At 37.4% G+C, this 20,422-nt stretch overlaps 1 protein-coding gene across 2 annotated transcripts in view; it reads left to right on the top strand.

Moving 5' to 3' along the window:
• The window catches only part of LOC149187792 (peptide deformylase 1A, chloroplastic-like), a 241,875-nt gene that overhangs the window by 186,083 nt on the left and 35,370 nt on the right, over window positions 1-20,422 (top strand). The window contains exon 4 of one of the 2 annotated variants that reach the window (XM_089411469.1): window positions 19,762-20,198. The exons of the other annotated variant lie outside the window; for it this stretch is intronic. Within the exon in view, the coding sequence (XP_089267595.1) occupies window positions 19,762-20,002 (241 nt within the window). The 3' untranslated portion in view covers window positions 20,003-20,198. Of the gene's footprint in view, window positions 1-19,761; window positions 20,199-20,422 lie in introns of those variants that run through there. 2 annotated transcript variants of the gene reach the window in all.

The raw sequence follows: 20,422 nt of genomic DNA, 5'->3' as shown, positions 1-20,422 counted from the left end.
GTCAAATGAATTATTTTTGTATTTAAAAGTGTCGAAATACCCTCCAAGTCCAAGTCGACATGGCAGCTGAGAAGTCGGCCTCATTAGGGCATGTCGTCCTCCTTGGAAGCCTATATATAAGAGGGAACTTGACCTCCATAGGACACTCACTCACTTCTAATCATCTAAGCGATGAGAAGTAGAAGAAGGCTAGCGAAGAAGGAAGAAGGACGAAGGAAAAAGGTTTGGTTTATTTCTCTCTCTCTATCTTACATGTGCGAAGAAGGAAAGCAAGGGGTTTGATGCTGCAAGGTCGAAGTTAGGGAAATTGTAGAAAGAAGGTCAAAGAAAAGACAATTAGGTTACCTACAAGCCCTAGAAGGAGAAGAAACCCAAACGAAGGTCAAAGGAAGCTTTGGAAGGCCAAGAATTGCTCACACTTGTGGAAGCAGTAGCTGTTGCAGGGGCTGAAAAATTTCAGACCTGCAGTGGAGGCTGAAATTCTGTAGCTGGGGGTCAAAGTTGTGCAGTTGGAAGAGATTTGACTGGGTTTGACTTGGATAGAAGGAGCACATCATCAAGAAGGTCTGGCTTGGTCCTGGAAGGGTATTGGTCTTGGTCTAGAGGTCTTGGAATTCGTCATTTTATCTATAGGAAGAGCGGAGATTTGTTGGTTTTCTTCTCAAGTGGAGAGGTTTTGGCCTTGGCTTGTAGCCTACATCTTGTGTTCTTGTGTGTTGTTGATCTTCTTGTTTTGATAGCTGTTTGATGATAAGAACAACATAACAATAAGAGAAGAAGCTAATAATTATGAAAAGTAAAAACCATCACAAGTAGTTATCAAGTTTAAGAGAAATCATCCTAAATGCAGCCCTATAGATTTCTCAACATGGTATCAGTGCTAAGGTTGGCTAAGGGCATGATGAAGATCACTACATGCTTGAAGAAATCATTGAAGTAGTGTTCTATGGTGGCAGATTATCTCAAGCAAGGTATCAAGGCATTGTGGAATCTCCTATTATCCATAAAAAGTAGTATAACCAAGACTTCTACAAAGGACAAAGGGTTATTCTCAGCACTTATAGGTACGTTTGAAGATGAAAATATTTGTGTAATCAACAATGGAGCATCAAGACATATGACAGGTGAGCACAAACAAATAAAGACCTTATCAAGAGGAAAATCTTCCTACTCTGTTGAACTTGGTGACTAGAAGAGCTATGTTGTAAGAGGAATTGGATCAACTTCCTTGGAGCTAGTATAACCAAGACTTCTACAAAGGACAAAGGGTTATTCTCAGCACTTATAGGTACGTTTGAAGATGAAAATATTTGGGTAATCGACAATGGAGCATCAAGACATATGACAAGCAATGTTTTAAAACTCCGACTCCGACTCCGACTCGGCCGAGGGTCGACTCCGACTCGGTATCAACTCAGCCGGCTCGATTTCAATGACTCGGTCATTGTAAAAAATACATTAAATATTTATTTTTTATAAAAACACATAATTTTAAAGATTTTCATTCATGTTTCCAAACACACAGCATTAGAATATAGATAGAAGACAACATATGATCAAAGTAGGCTCATGAATATATCCATTATATCAAAATGGCACCCAATGCATTGTCCAATACATACACGATGATGATATAGAGATCAAAACAAAAACACATTACCAAGGAGGCTATAAATGGCCTCTACAACAAAAGTCTGTGACCAGTACTACTGGCTACTGCTAGAGTTGCCAACATCATCTGGCTCAGTGTTACTTGGAAGTTGGGAGCAGGAGCGAAAGTGGGGAGCGAGAGCGAAAACGGGAGCGAGAGCAACATTTTCAGAAGCTCCTGGTTTGGGAGCGAATCCCAGAGGAGTTCGACAACCAATGTCACTAACATCAAGGTACATAGAGGGATTGGTGCTCTTGATTAAATACAAGTTCCATACCCTAATACATGACAAAATTCAATGGAAACATTGCAATCCTCCAATCTTGAAATCCTGAAAAACTGATAAGTCTGCTGGATTTTGAATGAAATCTAAAATTCTACTTTCTGCATATGAAATCCAATGAGGCCGAAACCACTCTCAAACATCCTGAGTCATTTCATGGTAATGTTAAAAATTTAAGTAAAAGGATGAAAATGAAGATTAACATTACCATGAAATTTGAATAGCATATCAATAGTAGAGAGCATTTGAGTGTGTTAAATAGGGTTTGGGAGGGGGAATGGACCCCAAATAACATTTAACTAATTCATAAAACACATTGGAGTTCAAACCAATCAGAAAACACTTCAAAATTTCATTTAAAAAATGTCAAATCGCTGTTTTGATGGGGTTACAGGCCACTGGTTATGACTCGGCCGAGTCAATACAGAAATGACCGAGTTGGCTGAGTCAGCCATGACTCGGCTAGTCGAATTGTTCCAAGGGCCGGGTCACAGCAGAGGGTAATGGCTTGGATCAACCCGGCCGTTTCGGTATCGAAACGACCGTTTCTTAAAACAATGATGACAAGTGAGCACAAACAACTAAAGACCTTATCGAGAGGAAAATCTTCCTACTCTGTTGAACTTGGTGACTAGAAGAGCTATCTTGTAAGAGGAATTTGATCAACTTCCCTGGAGCTAGACAATGGAGGAAACATTCATTTCAATAACATTTTGTTCGTACCAGGTTTGCAAAAGAACTTACTTTCTATTTCATGTCTAGAAGATAAGGGAGATAGAGTCGCTTTTATAGATGGAAAGGTTGTGGTATGGGATAAAAGCTCTAGCATCGATAATGGCAAAGTCATTGGGATTCATGAAGGAAGACTCTACAGGTTGTTGACACCTCTCTCTCAAACTTTGGTTCACATTGAAGTAAGTCCATGTGAACTTTGGCATAAAAGGTTTGGACACCTTCACTACAAAATCTTACCAACTCTAAATTCAATGGTGAATGGCATCCCTGAACTTAAGGAGGATCATGAAGGAGTATGCGAGGGATGTGCATTAGGCAAAAATGTTAAGAAACCATTTGGAAGTAGTGCTTCAAGATCAAAAGAAATCCTGGATCATATTCACTCTAATGTCTATGGTTCTATGCCTACAAAGTCTCTTGGAGGTCATCTATATTATGTAACGTTCATTGATGACCACTCAAAGAAAATTGGATCTATTTGCTGGAATCAAAGGATGTAGTATTCAACAAATTTCAAGAATTCAAAGCTGAAGTAGAAAATCGTACAGAATGGAGGATAAAGGTGCTAAGATTTGAAAATGGAGGAGAATACACATCAAAGGAACTCATAGCTTTATGTAAGGAGGTTGGAATTGAGAAGGAGATGATAGTCCCATATAATCCAGAGCAAAATGGAGTTGCTGAACAAAAGAATCGCTCGATTGAGGAAAGTGTAAGAGTCGTGTTACATGATCAAGACTTGCCTAAATTTCTATGGGGTGAAGCAACAAAAACTATTGGGTATATTCAAAATCGAAGTCCTCACAGATCACTAGACAACATGACTCCCGAGGAAGCATTCACTGGGAAGAAACCAAGTGTAGACCATCTCTGAATATTTCGCTGTCCTGTCAATATTCACGTTCTGAAAGATAAGAGAAAGAAGTTGGATCCTACAAGCATGAAAGGAATATTTGTTGGCTATAGTAAGACTTCAAAGGCATATAGGATCTACATAAAGGAAGGACACTGAATAGAAGTAAGTTGAGATGTGATCTAATTTGACTTTTGCAACTCGACCTCTTCTGCTGCAATGAGTGCCCTAATCCTTTCGCACGTGTGGAGAGAAGTAGCCAAAAACAATCCAAATATCTCATCATTATTCTTCTTCCTCTGTCCTTCCTTTTTCTTCGCACCTTTTACTCTCTTGTGATCGAACTTGAGTGAGGTAATTGAGTGTCCCAAGTGAAGGTCAAAGTCTTCCTTATATATAGGTCCTTTGCTAGGTCGAATTGCACCTTTTAGGCTGACTTGTCCACTTGATTAGGCCAACTTGATCTTTGCAACATGACGAGGTCTTGGAGGGTCTTTTGACTCAAATACATTTTTCTTTAAAATATGTCAAATGCCCAAATGGGTCTTCCATACATGACAATGACTCTCTTGACTTGTAGACTCAATGACAAGCCCTAGAAGCTTTCAGTGGGAGCTCAGCCTAAAAATAAATTTCCCTTGAGCATGAAACCCATGCCTCAAGAATAACAATAATACATTTATTTTTCTCTTTTCATTAAATACATAAAATCATGATTACATGTCATTGTGAAGATCGAACCTAGTTACATATTTCATTCACGTTTTTTCATGTATTTCTCATTTTTCTTGTAGCAAGGTCCATCGAAAGTATGCAACATGGGTACTCCTTGGATGAGGAATTAAATTCTGTATCCAATGAGTGTTCCCGCTCGAAATTTGCGTAAAATCGTAAAGAGATAAGTTGAAAATACTGGTTGAAAAAGTAGTTTTTTTGTTATTATTATTATTTTTAATCTTTTTACTTTTTATTCGAAAAAGGTGAATCATCCCCCATGGTTGACATTATCATCTTGAATCCTATTGGTTGTTATAAAGTCGATTTTGGTTGTACATTTTTGTTTGGAGGCCTATTTTAGACCTCAAAATTTCTCTAATGAATCTGATTTAATTAACCAGTTTTCCTAAGTTAGATTTAGGAAAATATTTAATAATTGACTAATTAATCTAATTAAGGCATTTTCCTTGGAAACTTTTGCTGGGTCTTGGAGATAATTATCCTCTTGTGTTCCTTAGCCTCGTAGACACCAATAGAGACTAGAACACCTGTCCGAGCTACTCAAAAACCAACATGAGTTTCTTGTTGCAGATCTTTGATATTCTCAACAGACTTTGATTATGTATGCTTGTCTATATACTTGGGAGCTGACCTAGATAAGAAGTTTGAATCTGGCATTGGCCTTGAAAAAGTTTGGAACAATGTGTGGTGCATGTCTTGACACTTGCAAGAGCCTTAAAGAAGAAACCTTGGAGTAGTTGTGAAGCTCCCTTGTGTTAGTGACAAATCATCCTAAAGTGAGTGAAAGCGTTTCTAAGGTTACAATGGTAACCTTGCCAAGTTTCTATTGAAGTTTCACTCTATGAAGGCTTTACACCATAGGTGAGACTTTGAGTGGTAATAGTGGTGAAGACTTTACATCATAGGTGAGACTTTTAGTAGTAATAGTAGGGAGCTGCCAAATAATTTGAAGATGACAACACTAAGAAAAACTTAGTACTAAAATGATATATATGTTGAGTGGGTATGGAATACTCCAATTTATAGATGGATTAATACTTCATTTACCAAATACAGTAGCATTGCGAAACCAGACATGATATGAAAAACCATTAGTCTTAAGATCAAAACAAAAGGTCAAAATGATGGCACCCTTGAACATTTAAGAGAGAGAGGTAAGAATGTAGAATCTTTTAAAAAGTCTTACTTCCAAAAGAAAAGAATTCAAAGTAAGAAAATTAGACTGTGGATATTTTTGAGGATCTTAGTTGGATAAGAATGCAATATTCGATGAAAAGTAAATCCCATGATTATGTATTGAGAAAAGAAGTGCAATCAAAGCCTAGCTAATGCCTAACAACCTTTTAGGAGAATCTAGTCTTATTGGGACAATAAGTCTCCAAAAAGTGGTAAAGTGTTAATTTTAGGTACGTTCTATGCTGATAGCAAATTTACTTCAATTTTCCATATTAGCTTAATATCAATTCTAGATTAGCAATCACATTTAGCATGATAGTAAAATGCAGATAGAACATAAACATAAATCGCAGAGGACAAGCCAAGACAAGAGGACACAAGATGTGGCACAAGCCAGGGACAAACTCCGATGTGGGGAAACCCTTGATCAATTCTTCTTATGTTCTTCAATAGTTCAGCAGAGAGAGAGAGAGATAGTACATATACATCAGAAGTCAACATTTTGACTTATCAAAATAAGGGCAGCAATCTTTTCTATGAAGATTGTTGACCACTGCCGGTCAACTACCCATGCAGTACACCCCCTTTTCTTTGCAAGAAAGGGGCAGCACCTGATCAACGTGTCCGTGACATCCAGCAGTCATCCGCAGCTTGATCAATCTAATTGTAAACCCAGTCTGCATGTATTAATTGTAAATAATCTTAGCAGATATGAGTCGTGTATGTGAATTGCCTAGGTGGACCTAACTTTCTAGTGGTAATCTATGTCCCGGAAGGTTTTTCGTCTCACCGATCCATGGATCGGCAGAGTTTTCCTTCAAACCTGACCCCAAAGCCGGGATGGATTTTGTCATTGGAATTTTAGGAGAATCCTAGTGTGTTGATCTGATAGATTATAGTTGTGTCGCAGAACTGGGTGATTTGTGAGGGTTTATGTTAAAGGGGTTTTCTCCCTTAAGATGTAAATTGTAAAAGTCATGATGTAATGTGTCCTGAGGGTCGAAAAATGTTTTAAATCCCCTCATGAGTCCTAAGTCCTAGGTCCTAGGTGATGTTTCCGAAGGCTTAGTTCGATGATCCATTTTAAAATGAATTAAAAAATTAAAAAATGAATAAAAATAATAAAATAATAAAATAAATAAAAATTAAAAAATGAAATAAATAAAAAATTAAAAAAATAAAGCAAAAACCCTAACTAATAAAATAATAATATTTTAAGTGAATAAATCGACGGATGAGATCAAGAGATGTCTTGATCCTCATCAACGGTCGAGATCATTTCTACATGGATCACTCGAACTAGCCGTTGGGATCATTTCCTTTAAATAGGGTGCTAGGGGTCATTTCAGATCATTGGATCTGTGAGTCTAAGACTGAAGAAGCTTTCTTGTAAATCTGTTTCTGGTTAATAAAAGAAGACTTTGGGGTCCATATCTTGCTGGTGTTACTATCTTGAAATGCTGTGAGATTGTTTAGATTTTCTGCATATTTTATTTTCAGCCATTAATAATAGCTTTTTGTAGAGTATTGTGAGCACAGGTATCTTGTTCACTTGCTAGGGTTTGGGTGCTGTTAGGGTTTCTGAAGTAATGGCAGGTATCTCCATTACTTTTTGAGATCCAACAACATTTTTTCCCTCTTTATTGACGGTTGTTTTGAGCTGTGCAGAAAACATTTTCTTAAGGAATTTTGTGGGCGTTCGGGGAAGTTCTCGGCTGAACCAGCCAACTCCCGCAAGCATTTTTTGTTGAGCCCAGTTGGATTTGATCCTGGGTCTATCATTCGTCTTATTTTTCTAAGTTGCATGAGAGATTTTCTGAAGTTCTTCACAGTGAAAACCTAAAATTTCTGTTGTTTAAAATATTTTCGTGCTTATTGCTGAATCTAGCTGTTAAGGGGCCAAGTTTGTACATTAGTTAGCCGTTCTAGGGTTTCATAATTTTCTGATCTAGGGTTTCAAATTTTTTTTTATACAGTTTTAATTAGGGTTTTTGTTTTTCTTATTGCAGGTATAGGGTCTTCTCCAGAGGTTTCTGAATAAAACAGGAAGTTTTGTGATCAGGTTGCCAGCAAGCCTGCACTCCAACTCGGATATTCAAGGCCACCGTCACACACATTTTCACCTGCGTATATCCTTTCGATTTTCAACTCTCGCACAAGTTTCATTATTTCATATGCCTGTCCGCCATCAAAAGGAAACGTTCGCACTCAGCCCCCGCACCTGCAAACGCATAAGGTAATCAATCGATACGGGCCAGATAACAACATAAATTTCTCTGCGGCCGGGGTTGTAGACACTTCGATTCCAGTGCTCAGTCCGTGGCTCAGCTTGTCGTATAAACGCCACGTTCAGCATCCAAGGAGATCCGCCGTCACATATAATACATTGCCAGAAATCGCGTTTTTTTGGTGTGAAACGTTTGCCATCCAGCGTGAATATCTCCCTCTCGCCGTCAAACTTCAAGTCTTCACCTGCGTGCATGATATTCTCTGCCTGCTAGCTGCGTCCTTCCATATCCACGCAGGCCTGCAAATACTGTGATATTTAATTGGAATAGTGCGTGGGCTCGATTCAGGTAAACGTATTGTACAGGTAAGCTTCAAACCAATCCGCATTCTGTCCGCCATCGAGAAGGAAATCGAATTTGTTCTTGCGTAGGGTAAGTTATCCGCCACATTCGCTATCGTGCCAGGTAATTCCTCTGCCAAAACTGCGTGTATTTCATTCTTCTATGCGTGAATATCCGTCGAGGGTTGCTGCGTTTCTTTTTTTTTACTAATTTAGACTTTGACATTCTGATATTCCGTGAGTCGTATTGCATTTAGACAGTGGTTGCTCTTGGTTACGTAGGTTTTTTTCATTTAGAATTTCGATTTGAGTTTCTTTGTCATTTGTATTTTAAATAAACTTTAAATATAAACTCATAAAAAGAAGGAAATGTCGTATATGCCCTTTTTTTAGGATTTAATTTTTTAGTTTTATATTATTTATGTTTTAGATTTAACTTTAGGTTAGATTTTAATTTATTTTTAAGTTTAGTTTAGGATTAAGCTTAGTTTTATTTAGATTTTGATTTAGTTTTTGTTTTAATTAGATTTTAGATTTAGATTATTTAAAAAAAAAAAAAGAATTTTGGTTTAGTTTAATTTTTTATTTATAGTTTAGTTTTAGAATAGATTTTAAATTTTAAATTTTTAAATTTTCATTTTTATAATATTGAAAAATTAAAAAAAAAAAAAAAAAAAGATTTTAATTTTTTTTTGAAAAAATATAAAAATATTGTGGAGCTTTTTAGATCCAGTGATTTTCGGGAATTGTCATATCTTTCATGCTGAGATCTAAATTTTCAAGTCGAGATGCGAAATTGATATCTGGTTAATGGTTTATGATCCGTGGTGGTTTAAAGCATTCATTTTTTTCAAAATTTTCAGTTGTCGGATATCGTTTTGAGCATTGCTGATGATAGATGATTGCTGTTCATGGTCCATATTTTTATATCATTTAACAAGTAATCGTTTTAACCACAATCTCTTAAGGCACTGGTCTGCTAAATTAATCAAATCCATCGAGTGCCTTTTTATATCGTATCTCGTGTCTCCCAACCAACTGGTCGACAGTTGGTCTCATCATCTCACAGGGGCCGCGGGAGACAGGCTTAAACGGAGGGATCGGGGATCAGAGTGACAACCCCCGGTCTGAGGGTTGTCGTGTCAATCCGCGCGACAACATTTTTTGGCGCCGTTGCCGGGGATAGAGTTTTTCTGTTCCTGGAGTTTCATCGACATTCACCTTATCATCTTTCTCATCTCTCATTTTGAGCTGGCAAATTCAACCTTTTGGGTTATCATTTGGATCTTTTATTGCCTTATTTTTCGCCATATCAGTAGCATCTCTTCGGTTTGTTTCTTGTTTGGGTGGCAACTCCACTTTCTCATTTTTCCCAGACAAAAAGCTTTCCTCATATCTGCTTGTGGTTACTTTTTGGATCCTAGAATCAGATTCATTGTTCAAGTGGCGACTCCACTTCTTTCATCTCTTAATTTTCTTGAGCAGAAATCTCTTTCTATCATCCATTTGATCCCTCATTGTTCATCATGGATTATTCATTTAAACCATGTCATTTTACTGATAATCTCCATGATCTTCCGAAAGAGGCCATTTCTAAATTATTTAAGTTCTCGGGTGGTGATTTGGTCGCTGTTGGAAAGCATTTAAATATGTTTACTTTTGTAATGATCTTATATTGTAGATTTCCTCAATATAATCATGAAGATTTCAAGATGCGTCTATTTGTCCATTCTTTAGAGGGTGATGCTTTGAATTGGTTTAATAATTTTCCTAATGATTTTTTCACTTCTTTACAAGACATTCTCAATGCTTTTAAAGATAGATATGATAGTCCAAACAGCTTGCCTTCTCCCTCTAAAATTGTGCAAACAAAAGAAAGTAATCTTATAAATCCAGCTGTTGAAGAAAATTTTCAAGATCAGAATGTGTCATCAACAGGAAATATTGCAGATCATCATAGTGGAAAATCAGGGACAAATAATAGTGAAAGAGAAGAACAAAAGCAAATTATACAAGATCTAATGATGCTGGTAAGAAATATGGAAAGCAATCAAACTAGTCTTATCAATGATGTTAAAACTTTATGCTCCCACCTGGAAAAACGTAATAGGGAGTTGGAGGTCACACAAAGTCAGCATGCTAAGGAAATTGAGGCCATGAAAATTAAATATGAAACAGAAATTAGAAGCATGCAAAGCAAGATGTCAGTCTTAGAGGAAAATATGGTGACCATGAAAGCTGATCATGATAGGGAAATTGACTCTATGACGTTCAATCATAACAATCAGTTGGCTGACATGCAAGCGAATCATAAAGAAGAAATAAATTTCATGCAGCATTGCTTGATGGACATAAAGGAAAAGAATGATAAAGTAATAAAACACATACAAGAACACCATGCCATACAAATCAGTGCTATAAGGGATGAATGCTCTAGTCAGATGGATGCCATTGGAATACAAGTTCAAAAGATTCAACAATGGTCAGATGATAAGAGAAACCAGGAGCCTTCTCATTTGCCGCAACAAGTTCCATCTTATTATGAGGAGGTCATTAGGTGGTTAATTGAAGATGATCCAGATAAGCTTAAAAACGATAAAAATCAGATGCAAGACACAAAAAGACTTAGCATGCATATCTTACACACTTCATCTGATAGTTTTGAAACAGAAAGTACCAGATCATCAGTTATTCAACCTGCCAGAAAGAAAAAGCGCAAGAGAAAGAAAATAAGAAGAAGATTTGATGCATCAGACGGCCGTGAGCAGCTTGATTTTCGGATAGGCAAAAGTCCTACCATATGCAAAATTGGACATGGCACATCCAACAAGCAGTCGACAGATTTGCCTAAAAGCAGGCAAATGCTCAGTATGCACTATATTGAACACATCTGATGCCATGGGGCATCCTTTGTATCGTATTTCAAACCCTACTCCTTGTTTTTTCCGCATTTTTATTTCTGTTTTAGGATTAGATTTACTTTTCTAGAATAGTTAATAAATGAAGAGCTTTTATCTTTCTTGTGCTTAATGTATATGATGATTTTTGGATGGACGCTACTTATTTTTGTGTTGTATGGATGCAGATTCTGGATTCTCACATTCCTGCAAGCAGCAACGTGTCCCCAAGTAGAGCCAGATGTTGACCACTACCGGTCAACTACCCATGCAGTACACCCCCTTTTCTTTGCAAGAAAGGGGCAGCACCTGATCAACGTGTCCGTGACATCCAGCATTCATCAGCAGCTTGATCAATCTAATTGTAAACCCAGTCTGCATGTATTAATTGTAAATAATCTTAGCAGATATGAGTCGTGTATGTGAATTGCTTAGGTGGACCTAACTTTCTAGTGGTAATCTACGTCCCGGAAGGTTTTTCGTCTCACCGATCCATGGATCGGCAGAGTTTTCCTTCAAACCTGACCCCAAAGCCGGGATGGATTTTGTCATTGGAATTTTAGGAGAATCCTAGTGTGTTGATCTGCTAGATTATAGTTGTGTCGCAGAACTGGGTGATTTGTGAGGGTCTATGTTAAAGGGGTTTTCTCCCTTAAGATGTAAATTGTAAAAGTCATGATGTAATGTGTCCTGAGGGTCGAAAAATGTTTTAAATCCCCTCATGAGTCCTAAGTCCTAGGTCCTAGGTGATGTTTCCGAAGGCTTAGTTCGATGATCCATTTTAAAATGAATTAAAAAATTAAAAAATGAATAAAAATGATAAAATAAATAAAAATTAAAAAATGAAATAAATAAAAAATAATAAAAAATTAAAAAAATAAAGCAAAAACCCTAACTAATAAAATAATAATATTTTAAGTGAATAAATCGACGGATGAGATCAAGAGATGTCTTGATCCTCATCAATGGTCGAGATCACTTCTACATGGATCACTCAAACTAGCCGTTGGGATCATTTCCTTTAAATAGGGTGCTAGGGGTCATTTCAGATCATTGGATCTGTGAGTCTAAGACTGAAGAAACTCTCTTGTAAATCTGTTTCTGGTTAATAAAAGAAGACTTTGGGGTCCATATCTTGCTGGTGTTACTCTCTTGAAATGCTGTGAGATTGTTTAAATTTTCTGCATATTTTATTTTCAGCCATTAATAATAGTTTTTTGTAGAGTATTGTGAGCACAGGTATCTTGTTCACTTGCTAGGGTTTGGGTGCTGTTAGGGTTTCTGAAGTAATGGCAGGTATCTCCATTACTTTTTGAGATCCAACAACATTTTTTCCCTCTTTATTGACGGTTGTTTTGAGCTGTGCAGAAAAAATTTTCTGAAGGAATTTTGTGGGCGTTCGGGGAAGTTCTCGGCTGAACCAGCCAACTCCCGCAAGCATTTTTTGTTGAGCCCAGTTGGATTTGATCCTGGGTCTATCATTCGTCTTATTTTTCTAAGTTGCATGAGAGATTTTCTGAAGTTCTTCACAGTGAAAACCTAAAATTTCTGTTGTTTAAAATATTTTCGTGCTTATTGCTGAATCTGGCTGTTAAGGGGCCAAGTTTGTACATTAGTTAGCCGTTCTAGTGTTTCAAAATTTTCTGATCTAGGGTTTCAAATTTTTTTTTATACAGTTTTAATTAGGGTTTTTGTTTTTCTTATTGCAGGTATAGGGTCTTCTCCAGAGGTTTCTGAATAAAACAGGAAGTTTTGTGATCAGGTTGCCAGCAAGCCTGCACTCCAACTCGGATATTCAAGGCCACCGTCACACACATTTTCACCTGCGTATATCCTTTCGATTTTCAACTCTCACACAAGTTTCATTATTTCATATGCCTGTCCGCCATCAAAAGGAAACGTTCGCACTCAGCCCCACGCACCTGCAAACGCATAAGGTAATCAATCGATACGGGCCAGATAACAACAGAAATTTCTCTGCGGCCGGGGTTGTAGACACTTCGATTCCAGTGCTCAGTCCGTGGCTCAGCTTGTCATATAAACGCCACGTTCAGCATCCAAGGAGATCCGCCGTCACATATAATACATTGCCAGAAATCGCGTTTTTTTGGTGTGAAACGTTTGCCATCCAGCGTGAATATCTCCCTCTCGCCGTCAAACTTCAAGTCTTCACCTGCGTGCATGATATTCTCTGCCTGCTAGTTGCGTCCTTCCATATCCACGCAGGCCTGCAAATACCGTGATATTTAATTGGAATAGTGCGTGGGCTCGATTTAGGTAAACGTATTGTACAGGTAAGCTTCAAACCAATCCGCATTCTGTCCGCCGTCGAGAGGGAAATCGAATTTGTTCTTGCGTAGGGTAAGTTATCTGCCACATTCGCTATCGTGCCAGGTAATTCCTCTGCCAAAACTGCGTGTATTTCATTCTTCTATGCGTGAATATCCGTCGAGGGTTGCTGCGTTTCTTTTTTCTAATTTAGACTTTGACATTCTGATATTCCGTGAGTCGTATTGCATTTAGACAGTGGTTGCTCTTGGTTACGTAGGTTTTTTTCATTTAGAATTTCGATTTGAGTTTCTTTGTCATTTGTATTTTAAATAAACTTTAAATATAAACTCATAAAAAGAAGGAAATGTCGTATATGCCCTTTTTTTAGGATTTAATTTTTTAGTTTTATATTATTTATGTTTTAGATTTAACTTTAGGTTAGATTTTAATTTATTTTTAAGTTTAGTTTAGGATTAAGCTTAGTTTTATTTAGATTTTGATTTAGTTTTTGTTTTAATTAGATTTTAGATTTAGATTATTTAAAAAAAAAAAAAGAATTTTGGTTTAGTTTAATTTTTTATTTATAGTTTAGTTTTAGAATAGATTTTAAATTTTAAATTTTTAAATTTTTAAATTTTCATTTTTATAATAATTGAAAAATTGAAAAAAAAAAAAAAAGATTTAAATTTTTTTTTGAAAAAATATAAAAATATTGTGGAAATTTTTAGATCCAGTTATTTTCGGGAATTGTCATATCTTTCATGCTGAGATCTAAATTTTCAAGTCGAGATGCGAAATTGATATATGGTTAATGGTTTATGATCCGTGGTGGTTTAAAGCATTCATTTTTTTCAAAATTTTCAGTTGCCGGATATCGTTTTGAGCATTGCTGATGATAGATGATTGCTGTTCATGGTCCATATTTTTATATCATTTAACAAGTAATCGTTTTAACCACAATCTCTTAGGACACTGGTCTGCTAAATTAATCAAATCCATCGAGTGCCTTTTTATATCGTATCTCGTGTCTCCCAACCAACTGGTCGACAGTTGGTCTCATCATCTCATAGGGACTACCCCCCTTAGCCGCGGGAGACAGGCTTAAACGGAGGGATCGGGGATCAGAGTGACAGCCCCCAGTCTGAGGGTTGTCGTGTCAATCCGCGCGACAACAAAGATAACACATGAGGAAACTGATCTGAACTCTAGTGAAGACATACTGCTTCAACTGATCCTACAAGGTGACTCCATCACCATGCTGCACCCATCACTTTGTTGCACCTCATCATCATGCTGCACTTGACACTGTGCTGAAACCAATCATTGAGCTGCTTTCATCACTATGCTGCTCCCATCACTGCGCAATACCTCATCATCATGTTGTACCTATCATCAACAAGCTGCTGCAATGCATCATGTTGCTGCTGTACATCCATGCCCATCATCACCATGTTGTACCATTGTGCTGCATCATACTTGTGCAGCACCATACTTATGTTGCACCACGTTGCACCATGCTGCACCCATCCTTACTGCCACGTATACGCTGCACCACTATCATTGTACACTAATCATTATTGCAACTAAACATGTTGTCTCTAACACCATGCTGCATCCAACATACACTCATCCATGCTTGTTGTAATATATTATCATTATGCTGCACATACAGCATCCAATATGCTGCAACCATTTACACTTATTAGCCTTAGCTGCTCGCTATGGCTTGCAGCCTAGCAGAGCAGCTAGGCTATGGGGATTTAGGCTTCTTTCATATTCAGGCAGTGGAGAGCTTGTCTAGGACAACAACCAACAATTGCTTATGACAGTCCTCTAACAGTCCTCCTTAACTGCCTTTAACAGTCCTTCTAACTGTCCTCCTCGATTGCGGATAGAGGCCTCAAATGACTGCGTACTAGTGCACATATGCTGCTGTTTGGAGCCATCTTGAGCTGCCTATAACACCCTCCTAAACTACAACTTAGTTCCCTCCATGGACTGTGTATTGACTGCGTCTAGGGCACCAACGTGACACATAAGACTGCGGTTAGGGCTTGCTGAAAAGCCTCCCCTTGCTGCATTCAAACCCTTAATGAATGCGGCTTAGGATAGCGTATTGGGGCTGAGGTAAGTGTCCCTTCTTGCTGCGGAATAAGGCCAACATTTAGAGTGCTACACAGAACTGCGGCTAGGTCTTTTTTAGACCAGCGTGTAGACCTCTCCTCAGGACAGCGGATAAGACACTTCCTTAAGTGCTGTGGCTAGGAGATTGTGTTATCGTCTCCATAGGGTCATCCATGACAACGATAGGTTGTAGCGTAGATTCTTTTAGGACAGAGTTTAGGGTTCTTTTAGAACCCTTGTTCCATGACTGCGTTTAGGTGGAATCTTCATTAGGCAACGTTAGGGCTTTATTTCTGTTATCACCCTAAAATTTTTGTTTCTAAACTTTGGAAAATTTGCCTTGTTCCTAGTCATAGTCTTATAGGTTTTGAGTCATCTCATCTCAATAAGTGTCATTCTCTTTTCCAAAAAAAGTTTCACAGCCTCATTCCATGTCCTAGAAGCCTCACCATGTGTTTTGACATCAGTTTGATTCCAAAGGGTTGATGTTAGTCTTGGTTTAGTCTTTCCATGGTTGTTTTAGAGTCTAAGATATAAAAGAGAGTCTTGTTGGTATGGTCAAATAGGTTCAATACTCTATTCTTGCCTATCATTGGTCCCACATCACTCATAAGTTCCATGTGTCAAACTTGTGTCAAGGTTTTCGTAGTGAAAAACTCAGTCTAGGAGTTTTCGTAGCGCAAAACCCAGAATTTGTACTGGTTGCACTATGAAATCGGGGATTCTGAACTAGGAATTCTCGTAGTGCGCTACGAAACCCCTGAAGCAGCTTGTTTCAGCATAAAAGACTCTGTTTTTTGCTTTTACTAGTCAACTTCCAGAAGGGTTCCTGAGCAGTTGAGAACTCAATTTTCAAAACTGAAAGAGGCTTTTCTTCCTAACATACTTAACTACAAAAACCTCTTTTAGTTTCTTCAAATTCGTTTTGAGGTGGGAAGAATTTATGGTTAAACTTGCGCTACGAAATTGCTGAAAGTCAAGCTTTGTCTTCTGGTTTGAGCAGTCTTTTTCAAGATCAGTTTATGGTCACAGGAAAAGGTATTTTGGAATTTTGAAGGAGGTTTCTATTCATCAACTCTCCAGCTACAATAACCTATCTCACTTTCTTCATAAGTGTTTTCAGTTGGGAGATACTAAGCTTTCTTTGAAACCCTAATTTCAGAGAATGGATTTTTCCTGTTTTACACGTGTTTTTCAAGGACAGATTCTGGACAACTGGAGAAGTGTTTTAAAAAACCAAGAGGTTTTTGTTCTAGACAGAATGGACTACAAAAATGTCATTCAGTTTCGTAAAATATTTCATGGATGAGAAGATAAAGGCTCTGTCCCACGTGCCAATTTTCAAGGATCCTAAACCTAAAAACAGGGAAACATGTTCCCTAATTTCTAGGGTTTGTCATTAGCAGTAAGGTGACAACGTGGGAGGCTTCATCAAATTCGACTTCATGAGGTTGTAGCTGTCAAAGAATGCTTTCAATGTTTAGATAAGGTTGTTGTAATCATAATAAGGAGTTACACTCCTAATTGTATTAGGACTCTAGGACTGCTAGTTAGCTGTCATTTGTATTTAATAGTTTGTTTTATGGTTAGAATAGGTGTCACTCATAGAAAATTCGAATTCTCTTGATGAGTGATGAGGGAATCCATGTTGTAAATGCTTTATATAGAGCAAGAGGTCGAATTAGCAAAGGGTTGGAGACTTTTTGGCTCAGCCGTTGCTCTATGTGCAGACTGTGTATATTTTTAACCTAATGCAGAATTTCTACTTAGACAACTCAAGATTCATGAAGAGTTCTTGTATGTTCTTGTTTTGATGGCATCTTCCAATACTTACATTGCAGTGGTGTTTACTTATGATACTTAGAATTCATCAATGATGTTCTGACTTCCTTCATAGATAAACTAACTGTGTTTCATTGTTTTATATTTGCATTTCTGCACTTGAACTCTATAATGCCTTGACTTCCATGCTAGGTAGAATGTTTTGGCTTCACTACTCAGGATTCAAAGAGAGTTTTTAATGTCCTATTGTCTCATGGCTTTCCTCTTTCACTTACTTGCAGTGGTATGAATACATGTTACTTAGAACTCATCAATGATGCTCTAACTTCCTTCATGTATTTATAAACTGTGTTTCCTTGCATTGTATCTTTGTTTTGTTGATATATAAAAACTCTCTATGCCCTGACTTCATGTTAAGCTGATCTTGCTGTGGTACTCAAACATACTTTGACTCCATAGCCCAATGGTAGCTAGCCTTCTTCTTTCAACCTATAAACATATACAATCACAAACCATAGAGTTAGCCATCTATCTTATTCTTTAATCAAAATCATTAACCCTTTGAGAGAGCCCTCTCAGGCTGAGGAGGCTAAGCCTTAGCTAAAAGATTGGTTTGAAATAGTTACACTGAGATAGTCTGATTAGTAGCCTATCAGGGTCCTATTTTGGTGATAACAATCTCCATGCCAGCGTTAGGAGCTAGGGCATCTTCTTTAGGACTGCGTAGATCCTCCTTACCCATGACAACAACTATGTCTAGGGCATCTGCTCTTAGGGCAGCGTATAGTCTTAGGATCTCTCCTCCCACCAAAACCCAAAGACAAGTGGAGAGGAAGAGATCACAAGAAGAGTGTGTGTCCAAATAACTAGCAAGCCACCTCTTTTTATACTAAAACATTGAGCACAAGTGGGGGCAATTTGGTTGCTAGTCGACATTGACGAATTGTCCCATAACACAAATAAATTCATATCTCCATGAATACATGTCGGAATCAGATGATTTCTAGATCACTCCTACACCTCTTGATGAGAGGAATCCAAGAAAAATATCAGCTGCCATGAATAAGTAGACCCACATGGAGTTTGGCCCTAGTTGCCAATTTTAACATAAAGACATGACAATACCGATTAAGAGATTTGCTGCGAAGACAGAATTAGCATTACACATCTTTAATATGCTAGAGGACATCCTACCAAAATTATTTATGTAAGAATTTAAGTTGACCAACGTGGAAAAGTATGATACATTAATGACATAGCACCCTATAATGCAATTGACCCCAAAGCCTCACTAGTTGAAAATCAAGAGTACCAAGCTGATCTAGATAAGGATAATCAACCACTATAAATACCATAAAGGTAGGCCTCATATGATTCATTTTCACGGGTCTTATTCTTCTTCTTTACATTTTGGATTTCTTGAGAATAATAACTACTTCTATTTTGTATAATGATGCCTTTTTATTGCAATTTGGGCCATTTGGCATCGCAAACAAGATTGCACTTCAGGAGAGAGCAGGCACCTCCCTTATGGAGTATACACGTCCATACTATTAAAGAGAGAGGAACCACCTTGCTACTTTAGCTATCTTATAAAGGTGCTATTTCATCTATGGGCCTTTAATTTTAAGTTTTAACACAAAACAAATTGTTTGTATTTGTTGTTAACCTTCATAAGAAGGGATTTTTTTTGCATAAATGCATCATCATGCACCTTAGTTCTAGCCTTAGAATTGGTAATCGTAGGTTACATTGGTCATCATGCCAATTGGTTGACATGTCTTACATAAGGCGAGCTCGCCATGACAACCCTCAAATGAATTGTGTTCTAGAGACCGTATGGGCCTTCTAATCCATTTTGGCCATTCTAAGTCTTGTTGAGTTTCCTAGGCCATCCCATAGTTTGTCATATTGTATGAACCAATGATAGATATGACAAGGCAGTAAAATCACATTTTAGTGAGTCAAGTCCATGTGAGAATTTTCTCTGTATGAATGAAAATGAATGTAGCATGTGGATTTCAACTTCACGAGAGGTTTGTTGATAGCGATACTCTATCCCTTCATTCATGGTAGCCATTGTCATGGCTGAGTAGCCAGTCACCTCCATAGTCTGAGTAAGATGCATTGAATTGCATTCTAACGTCTCTTTTTCTATCTATATGCATATAAAGTTTTGTTTTAGGGAGAAGGGAGTCTGGTATGTAAATTTCCCTTCAGCTAACTAGACAATATGAGCATTTGAGATGCATCTTGAAGTACTCTGATGCATATCACTAAAAGGTGTGTGTTGTATTGTGATCATTATTTTGTTTTTACAGTAGAAGCATACAAGGGTGACACAAAAGAAAAATGTCAATTAGTATCCCTGATTTAACTGTGCATGGGTGACTGCATTGTGCTTTACTTTCAATCATCTTTCTTATTGGCTGGGAGATTTGTTCTAACTTTTAATTTTATTTTAAACTAGAGGTTTTACAACAGACTTGAATAACAAAAATCTTTCTTTCTGGTTGGCAGTTTTGTTTTCAACTCCTAGTGTTGAATGTTAGCCTATTTATGAATTTCTTTAGATGGGAATATCTATGCAAAACAACCATATGGAAGCTATTACAATTTCTTCAGAGAGATTTGTATGTAAACATGTTCGACTGACAATTAAACGGATCATCAATTCTGCAGTGTGAATGGATTTCGTGGACTAGTTGAAAGATATTTGGAGGTTGAAGTAACCGGTTTCGGGCGTGATGGACTTCCAATAAAAGTAAATGCTACTGGTTGGAAGGCAAGGATATTGCAGCATGAATGTGATCATCTTGCTGGTCTGCTTTATGTTGACAAACTGATCCCTAGAACATTCAGAACGGTGGAGAACTTTAGATTGCCTCTTGCAAGTGGTTGTCCCAAGCCAGGCGTCGATTAAGTTCATTTGAAAATTTATTCCTACCCAGTATGACCAATTGCTCATTTTGATTTTGGATAATTTTCTTTCCCTTCTGAAGCAGATGCTTTCACTAGCGTTGAAAAAAATTAGTAGATGGTAAATAATTTTTTTAGAATTTTTACTATGAAGCAATTCATAGAGGGAAAAAATAGTAAGGTTTTAAACATTCCTCATACAGGTAGGTCTTTCTCAGATTCCATGATGCCACAAAGCTGATTTCTCAATCAGTCAAATTATTAGATTACATGTGCAATGCACAAATTTTTCAAATGTCCATACTCATGCAGCCCATAGATTCCCAGTAAAGCTCATTTGAACAGTTTACTAAAAAAAATCTAATTGCCATTCTTAACTCTAGATTTCGAAAATATTGAAGATTGAGAAAGACTACAGCTACAA

This window comes from Pinus tabuliformis, chromosome 3_1 (genome assembly GCF_031772625.1).
Source record: "Pinus tabuliformis cultivar Carrire ecotype Pingquan chromosome 3_1, CPIR1, whole genome shotgun sequence".
NCBI classification, from domain to species: Eukaryota; Viridiplantae; Streptophyta; class Pinopsida; order Pinales; family Pinaceae; genus Pinus; species Pinus tabuliformis.
Note: the sequence above shows the minus strand (reverse complement) of the source record. Positions and strands in the feature narration are given on the sequence as shown.